This window comes from Helicoverpa zea, chromosome 28 (genome assembly GCF_022581195.2).
Source record: "Helicoverpa zea isolate HzStark_Cry1AcR chromosome 28, ilHelZeax1.1, whole genome shotgun sequence".
In the NCBI taxonomy this organism is placed as follows: Eukaryota; Metazoa; Arthropoda; class Insecta; order Lepidoptera; family Noctuidae; genus Helicoverpa; species Helicoverpa zea.
The window spans coordinates 2648752-2669079 of record NC_061479.1 but is presented as its reverse complement, the minus strand read 5'-3'; the positions used below and the strand labels follow the sequence as shown (position 1 = coordinate 2669079).

The 20328-nt window shown below is 38.9% G+C and overlaps 1 protein-coding gene across 3 annotated transcripts; it reads left to right on the top strand.

The window, feature by feature from the left end:
• The first annotated feature begins 1666 nt into the window (after positions 1–1666).
• LOC124643749 lies at positions 1667–18306 on the top strand. Of its 3 annotated transcripts, XM_047182811.1 has the most exons (7): positions 1667–1847; positions 2377–2514; positions 4871–5056; positions 6527–6589; positions 15095–15119; positions 16577–16859; positions 17586–18306. In XM_047182811.1, the coding sequence occupies exons 1-7, from the start codon at positions 1733–1735 to the stop codon at positions 17721–17723; spliced, it is 948 nt and encodes a 315-aa protein (XP_047038767.1). In that variant the 5' UTR covers positions 1667–1732; the 3' UTR covers positions 17724–18306. The 3 variants fall into 3 exon arrangements, with proteins under 3 accessions (XP_047038767.1, XP_047038769.1, XP_047038768.1); XM_047182813.1 differs by lacking the exon at positions 2377–2514 and having other exon boundaries at positions 1679–1847; XM_047182812.1 differs by lacking the exon at positions 15095–15119 and having other exon boundaries at positions 1692–1847; positions 16687–16859.
• Positions 18307–20328: the final 2022 nt, after the last annotated feature.

The following is a 20328-nucleotide window of genomic DNA, read 5'->3' as shown; positions in this document are numbered from 1 at the left end:
TAATAATAAACTGTTATTTATATAAATAAAATAATTCAATGTTGATTCATTTATGCTTTTTTCCCACTAACTGTGGTCTGCTAACTGTGGTCTCCAGACGGAACATGGTAGGTTTTAGTCGTAGTAAAATGGACGACGAAATTGTTGTGTTGTGGTGGTATCTTAATAGAAGGCAAAATAAGAGAAAACATTGGGTACACCTTATTTTACGGGAAAGATTTTCACTTGGAACATTTGAAACACTAATGGAAACTTAGAAGAGACGAATGAAAGTTCTTCAATTATTTTCGAATGACAGCAACCACTTTTGATGATTTACTGGGACGACTAGACATAAGAGTACGAGATTCAAGTTTCAGAGAATGTATTTGCCCAGAACAAATGTTGGGCCCGTCGTTCTGCCGGCAATTCGTAGTGACAAAACGCTCGGTAAAAATGCCGGGCTCGGCAAAAATGCCGGACCCGGGATAATGTGAATAGCTTCATATAAATTGTAAAGCCACTAGCCCTTCCGGCAAATTTACCGGCGCGGCAGATCTGCCGGTCCGGCGTAGAGGGAACCTGGCCTTACGCTGCACCCATAGCCGGAGATATTACCTCATAGCATGTGGCAGAGATGAGAATGTCAAGAGGAATGTGTGGTGTTGCGAATGGATAGAGTGACTAATGCACGAGATACAGCCTGGTGACAGACGGACGGACGGACGGAAAGAGAAGCAAAAACAATAGGGTCCCGTTTTACCCTTTGAGTCGGACTCCTAAAAACGGCTTTTGCACTCAGATATCGAAGAACAAAACTACAATTTCTGAGATGAAATTTTCTTTGGTGGATCCTAGATAGGTCCTAGATAGGGAAATACAAATTTCCCTTTTCCCACTCAATCAAGTTGCTCAACCCATTGAGGAGATCGATTTTTGTGAAAGTAGTAGGTAGTTCCTACGGGATGTAGGTTAATGCTAGTCAGTATAATATGTACCTGTATGTACCGTAAGTTAATAACTCAAATTTTTAAGCTAACTAATAGGTGACTGCAAACTTATGCGTCGTGGCGTGTCGTGTTCCCACCTTAACTCTCGTCATCATCATCCTCCGAGCCTTTTTCCCAACTATGTTGGGGTCGGCTTCCAGTCTAACCGGATGCAGCTGAGTACCAGTGCTTTACAAGAAGCGACTGCCTATCTGACCTCCTCAACCCAGTTACCCGGGCAACCAATACGCCTTGGTTAGACTGGTGTCAGACTTACTGGCTTCTGACTACCCGTAACGACTGTCAAGGATGTTCAATGACAGCCGGGACCTACAGTTTAACGTGCCATCCGAAACACAGTCATTGGTGTCTAAGATATACTTAGAAAGTACATACAAACTTAGAAAAGTTGCATTGGTACTTGCCTGACCTGGAATCGAACCCGTGCCCTCACACTTGAGAGGTTGGTTCTTTGCCCACTAGGCCACCACAACTATTCCACCTTAACTCTCTTACCTGTAAATAATTATTAATTGGTGACAAGGCCACGGGACAAAATGATGATGTAACTTGTTATTACCAAATGTTTAATTTAACAGTCGATACCTACAGTACGAAAACCGCATAGGATAATTTGTGCAGGAAAATTGTGTACAAAACATTGACTTATAAGTCAGTAACTGTTCAAATGCTATTCGTGTTGGTTATCAAAACTTTTATTACTCGATATTAATTTATGTTAAATAATATGTTTGATAGTTCAAATGGTGTTCAAAAACCATGAAACCGTCACTTTTGTGGTCATAATGTCTTGGTTTGTGATGACAATAGAAATGTCGACAGTTTATAAACATTTTAACATATATAAAACGGAATATTGTGAGTATCCTGTATTTTAATGGCTTGATTTAATGTTATTAATACCTACTTCATTTGAGTATTAACTTTAGCAAAGGTAAACATCTCGATACGAATACATATTGAACAAACATTTATGTAGTATTCCTTAAATATTCTTTCAGAAATTGGTATTGTTAAGGAATTGTTAGTTAGGGGCAATTGAATCCTTCAAAAACCCAACGTACATAACCCATTTAGTTTTTGCAAATTAGTAACTTAATTTCCCTATAGATAACGCTGTACATTGGGCTAATTATAGCTGTTAAGATTTTTTCTGATGGAGTCGGATAATTACCGGAAAAATTACGGAACCCAAACTGAGCGTGGCCCGACACGCTTTTGGCCGGTTTTTTTATCTGAGGACGACTAAGGGACCCTCGGCCGAATTTGCTACAGGCCCCGCACTAGTTAAATCCGGCGTTGTTGACTATTAACCATTTAGGTTCTCTGCTTCTGCAAAAGCGGAGCCATTTACTGTTGGATTTTCTTAACCTAAAACTTTTTTTAGTGCCAGATGATAGTGTACAATCCATCCCTTATAAAGTTCATTATAACGATACTGAACAATTAAATATGGTTGTGAAAATTCGCAACGAGCTCCAGAAGTTAAACGGAAATGTGTCACTGCATTTTAAAATCATCACAGGTAATTAATATTATCAGGCAATCATTTATCCTATTAATATAATATCGTGCTGCAGCTGCAGCGAACCTCAAACGGCGCAAATACACCGTGACTTTTTAGTCGTCTTACAAAGGTCCACTCAATCTATCCGACATAAAATACCACTAGACACGATTATTAATTTTATAGCCTTACTTAATTAAGATAATAAGTGCAAAGAAAAATACTGGAAAAAAATGTTTACGTATCAAACGGTAGAAAGTAGGTACCTTCCCAACGCGCCGCGCTCCATTGATACAAGATTCGGGCAGCGCGCACAACAGGGTGTTCTTATAATCTACGTCATGCATCATAATAATGAATTAATTTTTAAATTATTCAAATCTCATAAATATATTTTTTTTTTATGAACGTTTACTAGTCACTGGATACATGAAGTGGGCTGCCGTTGTAAGACGACTAAAAAGTCACGGTGTATCAGTACTAGGGAATGCAATCCCGATCCCGCGGGATCCCGATCTCGCGAGATCTCGTGTAATTTTTCGGGATCAATCCCGACGCATCATATGACGAGATCCCGTTCGAGATTGACGGGATTGGGCGGCAGTGGTCAGCGACGCAACACACACACAACCAAGTCCTTTTACACGTATATCTACGTCCACGAGCTTAGACAAATTAGAATCTACCATTAAAAAAGAAATGGATTTGTTTGACTGTGGAGGAACAAGGGGGCGATTTTTGCAGTTTGCATATAATTGCTTCGCCACGCTGTTGCCAACCAGCGTTGAGTCGGAGAGGGCATTCTCAGCAGCGGGGTGCATTGCAACGGACATTAGATGCCGTTTAGCAGATGAAACTATTAATACCCACTACCACTAAATTGTTGTGAAACTATTTGTTTTTTAAGGAGTCATTTTCAAAATCACTCTTTTTCCTAATTCTCTTGAAATAAGCTTATTGTTTTGATTACCTAATTTACTTACGTTAATTTCCTTACAACCTGATTATTATTTAGTTGGTAAGATTAAAGAATAAAGGTTTTTATTTTCTTTCGAGTAATAGGTATGTTATTTTAATTAACCTCACTATCACAAACAAGCAGTTATTAGCTTTTTTCAGTCATCTGAATTCAATTTTTTTTTTAATTAGACGGGATCCCGAAAATCCCGGGATCCCGCGGGATTGATATTTCTAATCCCGCGGGATCACGAATTTGCAACCTCGAGTCGGGATTGCATTCCCTAATCAGTACCCAGGTGGGTAACTATACCTTTGAGCCGTTTGGGGTTGAAACCCTCGGGCCGTGGGGCCTTTTTAAAGATCTGGCAGAAGCGACTTGCTGACACTTCAAGTGACCCAAAGGCTGGTTTTTATTTTGGTCAAAAATCAAGCATTCCCATCCAATGTGGCAATGCTGCCTCTTGGGTACACTCCCGGTGGGCAGCGATGAGCAGTTTTTTTTATGCCATTTTATAATTGTTTTCAGTTGTATGTATAAGTAAGATTATTTTTAAGTCATGTAAATATGTACATGTAAATATAATTCAATGTTTTAAATTTGAAATAAAAAAGAATATTATAAATGTGAAACATTGTGAGAATGTATAGATGAATGTTTGTTATTCTTTTGCGCAAAAATGCCTTTACCGATTTGGTCGAAATTTGGCATGTAGATAGGTGATACCCTGGGGCCCGATTCTCCTAATTTTACTTAAGCGACCTTCGATTGACGTTCGACTCGATTCGACTGAGATCCAATCCCGACTCGATTACTATTGAAGCGTATGTGGCATTCCGCTATTTTTTCTTTGAAATAAACGTTTTTATTCTTTTCTGTCATTCAATAATGAATCATTTTGTCTGCAAATGTTTTACGATTGCAAAATGATTGCACGGCAAACTACCGTATAGACCAAAATTACCAAAATAGCATACCAATCGCACACCAATCAAATGTCAATCGAATACGATTGGTCTTTTATTAGTAGCAGAATGCCCGATATGCTTAAAACTGCTATTACGATCGTATTGCGATTCGATTACTATTCGATTTTGACATCATTAACTTAGGAGAATCGGGCCCCTGGATTATCACATAGGCTACTTTTTATCAACACATATCGGTTATCGTTTCCAAGAGAACTCTTCAAAAGTCTGGGATTAAAACAATCCTATATTCTTTCTCAAGGTCAACTCTATCTCTGAACCAAATTTTATTAAAATCAGTTCAGTGGTTTAGACGTGAAAGCGTAACAAACAGACAGACAGAGTTACTTTCACATTTACAATATTGATATAATATATTCATATAGTAGGGATAAGTTTATTTTAAATAATTACAGATATAACTAGGTATATTTTTAAATAATTACAGATGATGACGAAGATACATTCTCAAAGGATATTCTTCTTGTAGAAACATATAGTATCAAAGGTAAACTGAAAACCAAAAAAACGAAAATAGACATCTTTTTGAAGATTGGTAAAAAAAAGTATTGTACTTGGCGATTATTTGATGGAACCAGAACTAAAGGAAAAAAATGTCATATGGAATGTGGACGTAAGTAATAGATTTTTGTTACCAGTGGTGTATATTTATATACACATTTATATACAACATGTAACGTAATTAACGCAAACCCTCAAATACCCTAATTAGAATATTATGTTATAATCATAATACATACACTGAATTTTTAATTTAACATGTATATGCATTGTTATTTACTAAATTAGTTATACCAATTCTTGGAGAACTTTTTGGTCATACGTACTACTACGCACGCAAATTTCGCGCCGCGCGCCGCTCGACTCGACACAACATAACGAAACTACGGAAAAAGCCGACAATACACGAAGTCTTATTACTTTGAGTTACGGTCTATTTGAATTTGTTTTGACTGTACAGGGTTAATATGACAATAATTTCCGTAGTTTTAATTATTTTTGGGATAAAAATTGCCTATATTAAAAATGATTTAAATCGATTCAGTAAACGATTCTGAACAAACTAATTTCAGGATGTGCGTTAATTAAGTTACATGTTGTATATATATTTAAGGATAAACTTATTTTATTCAATTCTGCGACGTGAAAGCTATTTTTGTTATCGACATAATTACATACGTTATTGTAATACAGTTATATACTAACTTACTATTCTACGTCTAATACTATATTTACAAACTTATTACGTACAATCAAGAATAAAAATTAAAAAGGGAATAGAAAATAACAAAACAAAACCAAAACCCAGCTGAGGGTTAGGCGTCGAAGTACTCCTCCGCATCACGTCTTCAGGGCATGCCTTCGGGGGACAGTGAAGTCGTGGTGGCCTAGTGGGTAAAGAACCAATCTCTCGAGTATGAGGGCGTGGGTTCGATTCCAGGTGAGGCAAGTACCAATGCAACTTTTCTAAGTTTGTATGTACTTTCTAAGTATATCTTAGACACCAATGGCTGATAAAAAGGTGAAGGAAAACATCTTGAGGGAACCTGGACTATATAATCTGAAATCACCAACCCGCATTGAACAAGCGTGGTGATTAATGCTCAATCCTTCTCCGTGTGAGAGGAGGCCTGTGCCCAGCAGTGGGATGATAAAAAGGCTGTAACAGTAACAGTAAGGATATATATATATATATATATATTTAAGGACTCTCGTAGGTGGTCTCGGGTTCAATTCCCGGGTCGGGCTGAAATCACTTTGTGAATTTTAGAAACTTTCACAAAGCAGCCCAGAGCCCGGAAGTTGGTGATTGATTCACCTGTGCATCGGAGAGCACTTTAATGTCGGTCTTCCGTCTGATCTCTTTCCGGAGAGTGAAGGAATAGCGAGTACACCTGTGTCCAAGCAAATGTGCGTGCTCTATAATATGTCCTGCGCAGCTGGCTGATCTCCTTATAAGAGAATAGCGCGTGGCCGATAATCGGTTAGGACGCCATTGTTGCACAAGGATTATTAAAATAAAATAATTAGAATACATAGTAATAAATTAAACAATAAATAATTAATTATTATTTATTTTCAGTTAGAACTTGTACATACAATAAACCCTGCTTAGTTGAAATAACACTAAGTGATGACTGTCTTGGTAAGTATTGGTTTCTGATAAACCACATTATTTTTTATACATTTATGAAAGTGGCTGAACAAATCTTAATTTTCAACACCGTGGCGTCGATAACTTACCAAACTCATCATCATCTCTCGAGCCTTTTCCCAACTATGTTGGGGTCGGCTTCCAGTCTAACCTGATGCAGCTGAGTGCCAGTGTTTTACAAGGAGCGACTGTCTGTCTGACCCCCTTAACCCGTTTACCCCGGCAACCATATAGAACTTGGTTTCATTGCTGTCAGACTTATTGGCTTCTGAATACCCGTAACGAGTGCCACAGGTGTTCAATGACAGTCGGGACCTACATTTTAACATGCCCTCCGAAACACAGTCATTGGTGTCCAAGATATACTTGGAAAGTACATACAATCTTAGAATAGTTTGCTACTTGCCTGCACTGGTACTTGAGAGATTGGTTCTTTACCCACTACGCCACCATGACTTTTTTTTATGAATATTTTTAAGATAACTTACCAGACGATAATCGCCTTATTTTTAAAGTTTAGGATATTAAGTAAATTTTAGCTTGTGTTGTAGTCCCCAGGCCGGCGAACAATTTTTTTTTTTGATACATATACATTTAAGACTTTGTGAGTGCCTTCCTTACGATGAGTCCGACAAACTTTTCGAATGCGCAAATTTTGGTGCCGCTGCGTTTTTTAATGCTTGACTCCTAGAATTGTCGATATGACGTCACTATGACTCTTCGTACATACAAGTTTCATTTTTTGAGATTCGTTTAATAAAGTTAACTAGAAAAAAACTTTTTTACAAAAAAATTAAACCGACTTCCCAAGACACTAAAAAGCAAAAAAAAAAAACTATTTTTAGGTGCATCGGCCTAGAAGTCGGTGTCTTATGGATGTTACTAAGTTAATTTTGCCACCGACTTCTAGGCCGATGCACCTAAAAATAGTTTTTTTTTTTGCTTTTTAGTGTCTTGGGAAGTCGGTTTAATTTTTTTGTAAAAAAGTTTTTTATTTAAAGCTTTTCAGTGATACGAATAGTTGTCACTATCCATACAAGTGGGAAGTTCTCATCAATACAAAGAATATAAGTCCAAATACGAGGTATTTTACATATTCAGTTGTTGAGTTCCCTCGACTTTCTCTGGTCTCCATCATCAGGTCAGCTCCAAACCTTCACTGTTGCAAAGGTCTTGTCAATACAAATAATTTAAGCCCAAACACGAGGTAGTTTACATATTCAGTTGTCGAGTTCCCTCGACCCTCTCTGGTTTCCATCATCAGATCAGCTCCAAATCTTCACTGTTGAATAGTGCTTTTAGGCGTACACCTGAGTGTCAAGTTTTTACCCTATGTATGCCTACAACTTTCGAAGGTTGCCCTCGATTTCTCAGGGTTTCCATCATCAGATCCTGACCTGATGACTATGGGACCAACTGGCAGCTATTCCGAGTCGAACAAAAAAAGAATCACGTAAATCGGTCTATAAACCTCGGAGTAATCGATGTACATACATAGAAAAAAAAAAAAAAAAAAAAATACCGGCCGAATTGATAACCTCCTCCTTTTTGGGAAGTCGGTTAAAAATGGTGGTCAACTTGTCCGATAAAGATCGTGCTGCGTTTGGATTGTCCACCATCCTGAAAATGTCGGTATGACGTCACTACGACTCTTCGTACATACAAGTTTCATTTTTTGAGATTTGTTTAATAAAGTTAACTAGAAAATTGTGGTAAGCTTGTCCGACAAAGATTATGCTGCATATCAAGAGTCCACCGTCCGGAAAATGTAGATATGACGTCACTGTGGCTCTTCGTACATACAAGTTTCATATTTTGAAATATGTTTAATAAAGTTACTTTCAATATTGTGGTAAGCTTGTCCGACAAAGATCATGCTGCATATGGAGTGTCCACCGTCCGGAAAATATAGATATATTTTAAGATTTGGTATAAAGTACTGACAATTGGTGTGAAGTATGTTAATAGTAAATGTTGCATTTAGAAAGTCGTTTCGAATGATATATGTATCATTACTACAGGAGGGATTTATTAACTTGAAAACACCTATCGATAAAATAATCTTATATAAGCTCCAGCTTTTGAAATTCGACGAAGTTTTTTTAATATGAAATGTTGCATTTAAAAACGTTTTTTGAATGATGTATAACTCATTACTAGAGATGGGATTTATTTAATTGAAAACTTCTATCAATAATTATAATTTTAAATAAGCTCTAGCTTCTAAACTACTAACAATTTGTCGGAAGTATGTTAACATGAACAACTTCGAGAACGGCGCCGTGTATCGCAATCGGTTCCGGTAGAACATGTTCATTGAACATGACCTTGGTTTTGTCCAAGTTCATCCGTAGGCCGATGCGTAGAGAAGATTCAGCCAGGTCGTTCAGCATCTGTTGTAGGTCCTGCAGCGTTTCCGCCATGATGACGATATCGTCAGCAAATCGCAAGTGAGAGCAAGGGCGGATCCAGCTTCGGCGCCAGGGGGGGGTCACACAGTCGTGGTCAAGTCACAAAAAGTATTATATTGTAGCGTATGTTTCTTTTAATATTAAAAGTAGTAGTATAAACACAATAAGCGCGATCGTAGCGAGTTCGAAATTTTTACGAATGTTAAGAAAAGTGTTTTCATGTAGAAAATGGCCTGAGCAGAGTGAGCGCAAGTTCTCGTATTAATACCACACAGACGTGCCAAACAAAAAAGCGCGAGCGAAGCGAGCGCGAAAATTTTTGTTCAGGTCGAGGACTAAGGTTAAAAAAGTGTTTTTATGTAGAAAATGGTCCGAGCTAAGCGAACGCGATTTCTTGGACATAATCACAGATGGGAAATTGAAAAAAGCGCGAGCGAAGCGAGCGCGAAAATTTTTATTCAGTTCGAGGACTAAAAGTAGATAAAAACACTTTCTTGCTGTATAACAAATATACAGCACAAATACAAGAAAGCGAGATCATAGCAAGCGCGAGAATTTTTTCAGGTTGAAGACTAAACGTTTGAAAAGTATTGTGTAGGTACGCAGAAAATGTGCGTACGTTTTTTATTGCAGCAACAGTAAAACATTTTCTGTGAAAACTTCAATTGTCTTACTTACTGGTAAGGATTCATGAGATCAGGGCCGTCTCTAGCTCATGTAGCGCCTGGGTGCAATCATCACCCAAGCGCCACCTATGTATCTATTGAAACACGTTGAGTAGTACATACTGATCGAAGTACTTTACAAGGAATATAAATAAGAACTAAAAACAGGACAACGTTATTGTAAAAATTAGCGCGCAAATTTTTAAATTTTGGGACACAAAAAGTTCATAAGTTTTAAAAAGTGCTGTAAAGTAACAAACAGTCGGAAGCGCAAACTGTTTTGTTTTTGAGGACTCCATTAATATATTTTTTTGCTATATTTGACTTATGAAGTTATCAAGGCAAGGTATATACAAGCTGTTGATTTGCATCCGTGCCATATTCAAGGATGTAATTATGCTAAGGATTCTCAACCCAAATCAAAAAAAAAATTGGTACGTTTTTTTTTATTTTTTTTTCGGAATTCCGTCAATGTCATCTAGCCGTATTTAAACTTGGCGCGTGTGTTACTGGCCTTAAAACCGTGCTGCGCCCTCACACAAAGCATACGCAGCGATTATTCATAAAATTGGATTACTTCTGAAATATTACGACATTACAATGACAAAAAAAGCAGTGCATATTAGATATTTCCCGCCTACTGCAATTCCAATCGATTATATACGTATTTTATGTCCTCCTCCTGACGTATGGCACAAATGCAAATCAACACCTTGTATAATATTGCGCGAGCGAAGCGAGCGCGAAATTTTTTGAGCCTACGACACAAAAGCACGTGATCAAGTACATTGTAAAGCAACAAGTAGCCGCGAGCGCAGCGAGCGCGAACTTTTTAAAATTATTTGTTTGAAGACTCACAAATCAGACTGGGAATTACGTAAAAATAAAAAGGAACCATGATTACAGCGAGTGCCAATTGCGTTCGTTGATTCAGTGCGTCAATAAAAATAATAAACAATCCGAAATACAGCACAGACATAGTCATTTACTCGCGAGCGTAGCGATATAGAATTTTTTCACTTAGTTTGAGGATGTTAAAGTTAAAAATAATCAATCCAACAAAGCGAAGGCGACTTTTTTGTCAGTATCATGATACAATGTGGAACTTCCTTATCGAACGGGTGTAATTTCTTCATAATTTCCAGATATCGAGGCGCCCAGGTTATTCGCACACCCTGCACCATAGGTTAAGACGGCCCTGCATGAGATACAGCATGTAATGTAGACGACCCAGACAGCGCATTCTTAGTAACAGGGTCCCGTTTCCTCCTTTTGGGTACGGATAAATAGTAAATAAAGAATAGAGAGCGAGCTTTGCGAGCACGAATTCTTCAGCAAAACTAGTCAACCTGTAACTATGTAGGTATCTACCTATTCACTCGGAGTAAAAAATATCTTATAAGTACTTATAACAAAAATATTAAACATCGTGTTTAACCATTTCAATTATTGGTCCTCTTAGGTCTTGAACCTGGCCCAGGGGGGGGTCATGACCTTGTGACCTACCCCCTGGATCCGCCGTTGAGTGAGAGATGTGTTCGCCATTGATGTTGATGCCGCGTCCTTTCCAGTTCAGCGTCTTGAACATATCCTCCATTGCATTAGTGAACAGTTTCGGGGAAATAACATCCCCTTGTCTCACTCCTCGATGCAACGGTATGGGCCTTGTTTGCTGATTCTGTACTTGGACGGACATTGTAGCGGCTTCGTAGAGACATCTCATCACTTGGATGTATCGCCAATCTACTTGACAACGCTGCAGGGACTCCAGAACAGACCAGATTTCAACCGAGTCAAAGGCCTTCTCATAGTCCACAAATGCTAGACACAGGGGCTGATTACATATACTCTTCGGTCTTCTGTATAATCTGCCGCACTGTGTGGATGTGGTCTATGGTGCCGTATCCGCTCCGAAACCCAGCTTGCTCCGGTGGTTGGAATTCGTCGAGTCTTCGCGCAAGTCGGTTCGTGATCACTCTTGAGAACAGCTTATAGGCTTAGGAGGGAAATGGGTCGATAGTTCTTCAGCTGGGTTTTGTCTCCCTTTTTGAAGAACAGGACGACAACACTCCTACTCCACGCCTCTGGAGTTCTCCCTTCAAACAGGACGGCATTAAAAAGCTTCTGGAGCTCCCCCAGTAAGGGGTTTCCTCCTGCTTTTAATAGCTCTGTTGTAATGCCATCCTCGCCAGGGGCTTTTCCATTTTTGAGCTGTCTCAGAGCGATCTCGATTTCGCCACTGCTGACTTCTGGCAGGTCTTCGGTGAAATGGCGTGTTAATGTGGCTCTAGAATCCTCATTTCCGGGATCAGGTCGAGATGCATGCGATGCGTATAACCGGCCATAGAAATTTTCCAGTTCCGAAAGGACTGCCGGCACCGAAGAAACGACTTCTTCACTTGTTGTGGTCAGCTTCGTCAAGTGGCTTCTTCCAAGAGATTGTACGAACACCTTTGACCCCCGATTCAGCTCAATTGCTCTTTCAATGGCAAGAGTATTGGAGCACCGGAGGTCGCGTCGTACGTGCTTGTTGATCTCTTGGTTTAGAGCCCGCTTAGCTGACGAAGTGACAGGCGGGTTTTCACGTCGTTTCTTCATAAGCCCTAATGTCTCTTCCGAAAGCTTTGATTTCTTGCCCTTACGCTGCATGTTACAGAATCTCGAACCTTCCTCCCTGAGGATCCGAACCACATATTCATGGTTCTGGTTAACGTCTGTTGTGGTTTCCACGGCGGCAAATCGGTTCTCCAGATTTGACTGGAACGTTTCAGATCCTGTCATGGTTTGGAGCAGTGTTGGTCGGAGCCTGGCCTTCATCAGACGGAAACGTTCGGCCTTGAAGTTGATATTCAGAGAGCCTCGGACAAGTCGGTGATCGCTCCCGGTATTAAACCTATTGATCACGGAGACGTCTCTGAATATGTGCTTCTTGTTCGTCATGATGAAGTCAATCTCATTTTTAGTCATAGTGTCGGGTCTTTGCCACGTCCACTTCCTTTGGGGCTGCTTTTTGAAAAAGGAGTTCATCAAAAAGAGCCCCTCGCGTTCGAGGAAGTTGACATTTGCCCCCTATGACTCCTGCTTCCAAATCCATGGGATCCTACTGCCGATTCGCCGCAAATCTGTACTCCCACTTTAGCGAAGTCCCCCATGACAACGGTGTAATGGGTCTTTGTAGTGAAGTGGAGGGCCCTTGATATATCATCAAACATATCCTCCACTTCATCGTCTGAATGTGTCGAGGTCGGTGCGTACACTTGCACTACCTTGAGGCTATACCTGTCGGTGAGCTTTACGATAAGGTATACCCTGTTCGACACACTAGACACCTCCACAACGTTATCAGCTAGGGACTTATTAACCAGAAACCCAACGCCACCTTGGGATTGTTGGTCTCCCTCTCGGAAGTACATTAGGTGACCTGATTCGAGGGTTATGGTGTCCAGGGGGAGGGAAATATGTATACCTCGAGCAGACATTGCAGTTAGGTAGAAACAACTTTGAGGACGAGGTGAATAGGAGAATTCAGTTGGGTTGGGCTGCATTTGGGAAGCTACGTCGAGTCCTAACATCGTCGATCCCACAGTGCCTAAAGACAAAAGTCTTCAATCAGTGCGTCCTACCTGTCATGACTTACGGAGCCGTAACGTGGACACTGTCGGTACAACTGGTTCACTAGTTTAAAGTCGCTCAGCGGGCTATTGAAAGGGCTATGCTCGGCATTTCTCTGAGGGATCGCATCAGAAATGAGGTAATCCGTCAGAGAACCAAGGTCATCGACATAGCCCACCGAATCAGCAAGCTGAAGTGGCAGTGGGCTGGCCATATTAGCCGAAGAACCGATAACCGTTGGGGTAAACGAGTTCTAGAGTGGAGACCACGCCTCGGCAAACGTAGTGTAGGACGTCCTCAGGCACGGTGGAGTGATGACTTGCGCAAGACGGCTGGCAGGAGCTGGATGCGAGAAGCTGAAAATCGATCTCAGTGGCGTGCACTTGGAGAGGCCTATGTCCAGCAGTGGACTGCGATAGGCTGATGATGATGATGATGTTAACATGAAATGTTTCATTTGGAAAGGTTTTTCAAATAATATATTATTTGTTACTAAAGAAGTAATGGATTAGCTTGACAGAACCTATCGATAATATAATCTTAGAAAAGCTCCAGATTTTAAAGTACTAACAATTTGTCGGAGTTATGCTATTAATACAACCTTGCGCTTAAAAAGATCTTTTGATTGAAATATGGCTCATAACTTCAAGTGAGATGTTATTCCTTAACACAATGTAAAGTATCAATAATATGCCTTAGGTCAGTTATGTCTTCCAAAATACTAAGAATCGGTAAGTGGTATGTTAAGACGCAATATAGCGCTTAAAAAGATCTTTCGATTGACATAAGGTTCATACCTTGAGGTGGGACATTATTCCCTAACATAGTAAAACCTATCGATAATACGCCTTATCTTCTAAAATACTAAGAATTGATAAGTGGTATGTTGAGACAAAATGTTGCGCTTAAAAAGACCTTTTGATTGATATATAGTCCATTAATAGATGTGGGATATTATTCCTTAACATAATATAAACTATCAACAATACGTCTTAGTCAGGCTACTTTTTCTAAAACAGTAAGAATTGGTAAGTAGTATGCCAATTTAATATACTTAAATAATGCACGTGAACATTTAAGTCAGAAATTGACAAAAAGAATAAACTTCTTTCAATTGTAATATTTTTTTCTCATTTTCTTGTCGAACTGACTATTTAACTCAATGTATTTGTCGGACAAGTCCATATTTGCATTTAGAATAATGTTATCTATCATTGTTATTCTTGTCCGACATCTATGTATGGGGAGACACAGTGACGTCATATCGACATTTTTCGGATTGTGGACACTCCAAACGCAGCACGATCTTTATCGGACAAGTTGACCACCATTTTCTAGTTACTTTTATTAAACGAATCTCAAAAAATGAAACGTGTATGTACGAAGAGTCATAGTGACGTCATATCGACAATTCCAGGAGTTAAGCATTAAAAAACGCAGCGGCACCAAAATTTGCGCATTCGAAAAGTTTGTCGGACTCATCGTAAGGAAGGCACTCACAAAGTCTTAAATGTATATGTATCAAAAAAAAATTTATTCGCCGGCCTGGGGACTATTGTTTTGAAATTATGATCTCCGACGTCGTTAGGTGCTATAGAAAATATTGAACAGGGGGCTGAAATAGCCGCGAAACGCTTCGAGAAAAGATGGTACGGCCGTGCCCGCTTTGCTCGAGTCTTGGCTGGGGCACTGCCGTGCCCCCAGATTTGTTCAGCTATTCTGAACATCGACCGTACCTGTCTTCACTCCCTCTCATCTTTCCCTCCGAGTGTACATAAAACAATTGAATTTCAATTCCTATGTTTTAGACGACAAACGCAAAGATCTGCTGATATATATGTCACCGTAAGATTACAAACATCGTTAGATTACAATCTATCTCGAGAGATTGTAAACTGTCGAATTATTGTAAACCGTAACACCTGATTGCAATTTAACGCATTATTTTTCGCTATATTATAATCTATCGATGAGAAATTGTCAAATTGTCAACTGTCCGAAAGCTCTCCCTGATTGGTCAGTCTTTTTGTAAGATCGAGAGCGATGTAGAGCGGTCAAATTGTCAACTGGCGTAGAACGGAATGCATCTTGCGCGCTGATTGGTAGAACGTCAAAAAAGACAATGTTCTTTGCAACTCCCGGTGTCACAGCTCTTTGACGTGCAAAAATAAGTGACGGTTTAATTTTTTATAAAATCAAAAATTGTACTTAATTTTTAAGACTCAAATTACACACAATTAAAAATTGTATTAAAAATTGAAGTTAGTGACGAAAACGAATCGCTGCAAAACCGACTCCACGTGGTCTTGTCTGCCCTACCCCTAGAGTGCAATTCAAAACCGCGTAGGCGCGGAGGGGCGAGGCGGCCTGCGAGCTGAGGCGCAGGTAGTTTCAGCGCTCGCCGCCGCGGCTGAGGCTGGCCGGCTCTGCCGGCCAGCAAGCCGAAGCTGCGGTGGTGAGCGTGAAAACCATCTGCGACGATAAGCTCGCATGGGACCGCCGGAGCCCCGCAGCGCCGGAGCCGTGACAGAAGTTATGCTTGCTGCATGTTGCATGCTTACTTCCATGCTGGGTCAATTAATACGGGATGTGTTATATTTTAAACAAAAAACTCAGTAGGTACGAGTTAAAAAATTAGAAGGTAAATAAATATTTTTATGATGTCATTTAATAGTATTTAAGAAGTTTACTGTTAGAATGCATGCTACAAATTTAGATGCAAAAAAATAACCATCATGCTAAGTTGTATTTAGAGTGGAAGATAACTCGTGGCTAAGATAGTATTATTTAGATGCTCGACGCTTTATTAATTGTGGCTGACTTAGTAATTTAGAAGGCAACATACATTTTTGGGGGCGAATAATGATATTAAAAAGAAGCCTGTTTAATTAGCACCCCTTTTATTTTATTTTTAAATATTAGTTTGTATTTGAAGACAAAATACCTAACTGTATTTTTATAAGAGTTATTTTTATATAAATTTAATACTTGAAGAATTTTTGAAGAGCATTTATTTTATTTAACTGACACCTCTATTTCATTCCTAACTCTACGGGAACTCCATGGGAACAGAACGGCTGGTCGTGATTGGTCGATCTTACAAAAAGACTGACCAATCAGAGAGAGCTTTCGGACAGTTGACAATTTGACAATTTCTCATCGATAGATTATAATATAGCGAAAAATAATGCGTTAAATTGCAATCAGATGTTACGGTTCACAATAATTCGACAGTTTACAATCTCTCGAGATAGATTGTAATCTAACGATGTTTGTAATCTTACGGTAACATATACATCAACAGATTCATTCCGTGAAACTTATACGAGTATAACTACAAATAAATATTCTTTAGACGATGACACAACAGAAATAACAGATATTTCTATGAACCACACAGATTCAGATAAAAGTGGAGGTCGACACAAATATCATTCAATATCAAGGAAAGATGCACTAGCATATGGTATAGGAGGCTTCGTTGTTGTGTGTGCGGCACTACTTGTCTATGTGTGCGTGAGACGGTATCGCAATAAACCTGATGCTCAGCAAACAATGGAATTAAACACCTATGTAAGTTCCTATACTGCGTGTTTTTTAGCTTCACTTGTAACTAGGGCTGCCATCTCGAATTTCGCCAAACCCGGACAAACATTAAAAAAACCCGGACATTTGGCGTAAATCGCATTTTTTTCCCGAAAGAGTACGATTTTTTTAAACAAAATAATACCTAATTTGTAATCCATTTACTATTAACATATACTTAAATTCAATGAGGTGGACATTTCTGGAAACCCTTCCCGGCTGGCCCCCGCACGGCCTCCAAACGAGGACAAATCCGGGGAAACCCGGACGGATGGCAGCCCTACTTGTAACTAACTATGTATGTAAGAAAATCTTGGAATCTCAATTTGACCCACTTCCCGGTCTTCGATCAAGATGAAATTTTGCACACGCTCTGAATTCTGATGACAATACATGACTAGCTATAAACGTCATTACAAATCCAATATGGCGGCCTCCCCAAGATGGCGGACTGGCTGTTTGAAATCCACCCCCATGATATGGGTATTAAATGAAAGGTTTTATCCCATATTTTCACCATACTACTCACTCGTTGGTCTAGAGCACGGGTTCGATTCCCGGGACGGGCCTAAATCGCTTTGTGTGCTTAGGAAACTTTCACAAACCAGCCCGGAGTCTGGAAGATGGTGATTGATACACCCGTGCATCGGAGAGCACGTTAATGTCCTGCGCCTGATCTGTCTCCGGTCGACAATGTTCATGATTTTTTTTCAGGCAACTACAAATCCAGTTTTGTATGCGGATCTAGAGATGGCACGAGGCGGGAATCGAACACCGGTACGCGCAGAAGAATCGCCTTATGCCGAAATTATTGGTGTCTTAAAACCTAAGGAAAACGTGGAAACCAATTAGATATAACTTTCATATTGTATTTTTTTATTAAATAACAATCGGCCTCTTTTTCTATTGCACTTTGTTCTCAAAAAAATTTCGTCTTCATTTATTTCTAACCGATTTAAAAAAGGGTCTCAGTTTGATTATATGGTTTTGATCTGGGGCCTGATTCTGCTGATTTAATTATGTCAATTGGATATCAATTGAATCTCCATAGCAGTTTTAACCTTAGCGGGCATTCTGCTACCAATATAGCACCTATCGTTTTCCAATGACATTCTATTGGACTGAACTGTCATTGGTCTCCCATTGGTCTATCTATAGGGTAGTCTGCTTTACAATCGTATTGCAATTGTAAATCAATTGTGGACGTTAGCGGTATTCCACTCTTATTCCATTGAAGTATGATTGAAATACTCTCACACACGGTCGGTTAGCCCCATGGTAAGCTGTCTTAGTGGATAATAAAAAAAATACTGATGATGCAAATAATTATGTATGTTCTGTTATTAAATTGATTCTGAACCACCAGTTTTTTGGCGCTCTGCTTAAAATGTAATCGTGTTTAGAAGAAGTTTGCAAATATACTAAATCACATGAAGTTATGTTTACTTTCATTAAATTGAATTACATCAAACTTGATGATCTAAATTGTCCATTTAACTTCTCGTGGCTGGCTATTACCTCGGACAAAGGATCAGCATGGCCATCCAACGAGGTAATGCTGCCAGCCTCTTGGGTACGCTCCCAGTTGACAGCGATGGGGATGAATTTTTTGACGCTTCTTAGATATAGTGTTTTTTTTTTGTTGTTTTACTAGGATAGTTTTTTTGTGTTGTAAATATCTATGTATATAACTACCCAAATAAATTATTTTTAAAAATTATGTTTATTTCATCATTTTTAACTATATTCAAATATACAACATGTAACGTAATTAACGCACACCCTTAAACACCCTTTTTTCTTTCTTTTTTTTTTGTTGTCGTTAGGCTAAAAATGCTATTACGCATCCCCTTCCCGTCGGGGGACGGGAGAGGGGTATGTGGGACTCCCCAGTAAAAATTAGAATATTATGTTATAATCATAATACATATGTGGTGGCCTTATCGTAGACTTGACCACTTCATGAAATGACTCGACCTACTGGGCCCCGCTGGGGACCAACATCCAGGCTGCGGGCTGTTTCGTGAAAGTCTCTAAAACCCACAAAGCGATTTCGGTTCGACCCGGGAATCAAACCCGAGACCTCGTGCTCGACAGCTGCGCTTGCGACAGCTAGACCAACGAGGCAGTGAACCTACAGGTTACGTCATTTTAGATTACGTCTGTTCTATTTAAGATTCCTAAAATGTTAGTAAAGTTCCTATTTTATTTAAATTATTATGTATGTCGGACTTAAAGGACAATGAACAAGTTCTTACTCTTAATATTTGCAATTGAAGTTATGAAAAAAACCTAAGTTTTTTTAATATTTTATAATTTCCGTAGTTTTAATTATTTTTGGGATAAAAAATTACCTATATTAAAAATGATATAAATCGATTCAGTAAACGATTCTGAACAAACTAATTTCAGGATGTGCGTTAATTAAGTTACATGTTGTATATAACTAATGAAGTTCGACAACTGATTTGAAAATGAATATCCCTGATTTTGTTTACACAAGTAAAAATAGTAGTATTTCAGTTCCTTATCATTATTTTGCGGTTTTCCCTACAAATGAATAATAAACTGTTTTACATCCTGCTTTATCAAAATTGAGGTAGGTACTTATCTACGTGAAAAACCCTTTCCAAAAATATGTGCGTGTATTATTATTCCTAGAAAAGTAGTAGCATGAACCGTTTCAATTTCCTCATTGTTTAAAATAACAGTGGGACCGAGAAATCAAAATTTTGATTATCTGTACTTACTCGTGTTTTTCGCTTTAAGTTGAAATTATTGGAGTCATAACACCTAAAGTAAAAATGTAAAGAAATGAAATATAACTTTTATGTTGTATATTTTTTATTTAAAACAATCCCTTTCTGTACCTCTTAGTTAAAAAAAAAAACTTTCTTCATTAATTTTAACCAACTTTGAACCGTAGGTACCTACATATATATGTGTGTATGTATTATAATACTTGTGACTTATATAGATAGATATATATTCTTTATTAACAGCCAGTTTCTTCATCAAAAGTTAAAGCCAAAGTAAAAGTCAAAGTAATGTCTAAAGTAAAAGTAACGGTCAAATTCAATTTTTCTATTAGTTTTGCTGTCACTTAAGCCTTGAACTTCTTGACTTTTGATGAAGAAACTGGCCGTAAGTACACAAATTTTACATTTTTGATCTTAAACTAGTGAAAGTAGGTGACATAATGGGCGGTCTTATCGCTAAGAGCGATCTCTTTCAGACAACCTTAGGATGGATTGAGACGAGAAGGAAAAGATTATGCGGTAGGCAGTTAGGCAAAGTATATAATTTTTACGTTAGTAAATTAGGAGTGTGAAGTCGGGGTAAATTCGACAGTTACTTTACAAGGACATCGCGAAAAGGCTTGTCGACGCTTCGCGTGACCAGAGGGCTGGCTTATTCTTTGGACAAAGAATTAGCATTGCCATTCAACGTGGCAATG

Coding starts and splice junctions, on each gene's coding strand:
- LOC124643749 (XM_047182811.1), top strand. CDS start 1,733: ATGGTGTTCAAAAACCATGAAACCGTCACTTTTGTGGTCATAATGTCT. Junction 2,515..4,870: donor GCATTTTAAAATCATCACAG/GTAATTAATATT, acceptor AAATAATTACAG/ATGATGACGAAGATACATTC. Junction 15,120..16,576: donor AAACGCAAAGATCTGCTGAT/ATATATGTCACC, acceptor TCTTACGGTAAC/ATATACATCAACAGATTCAT.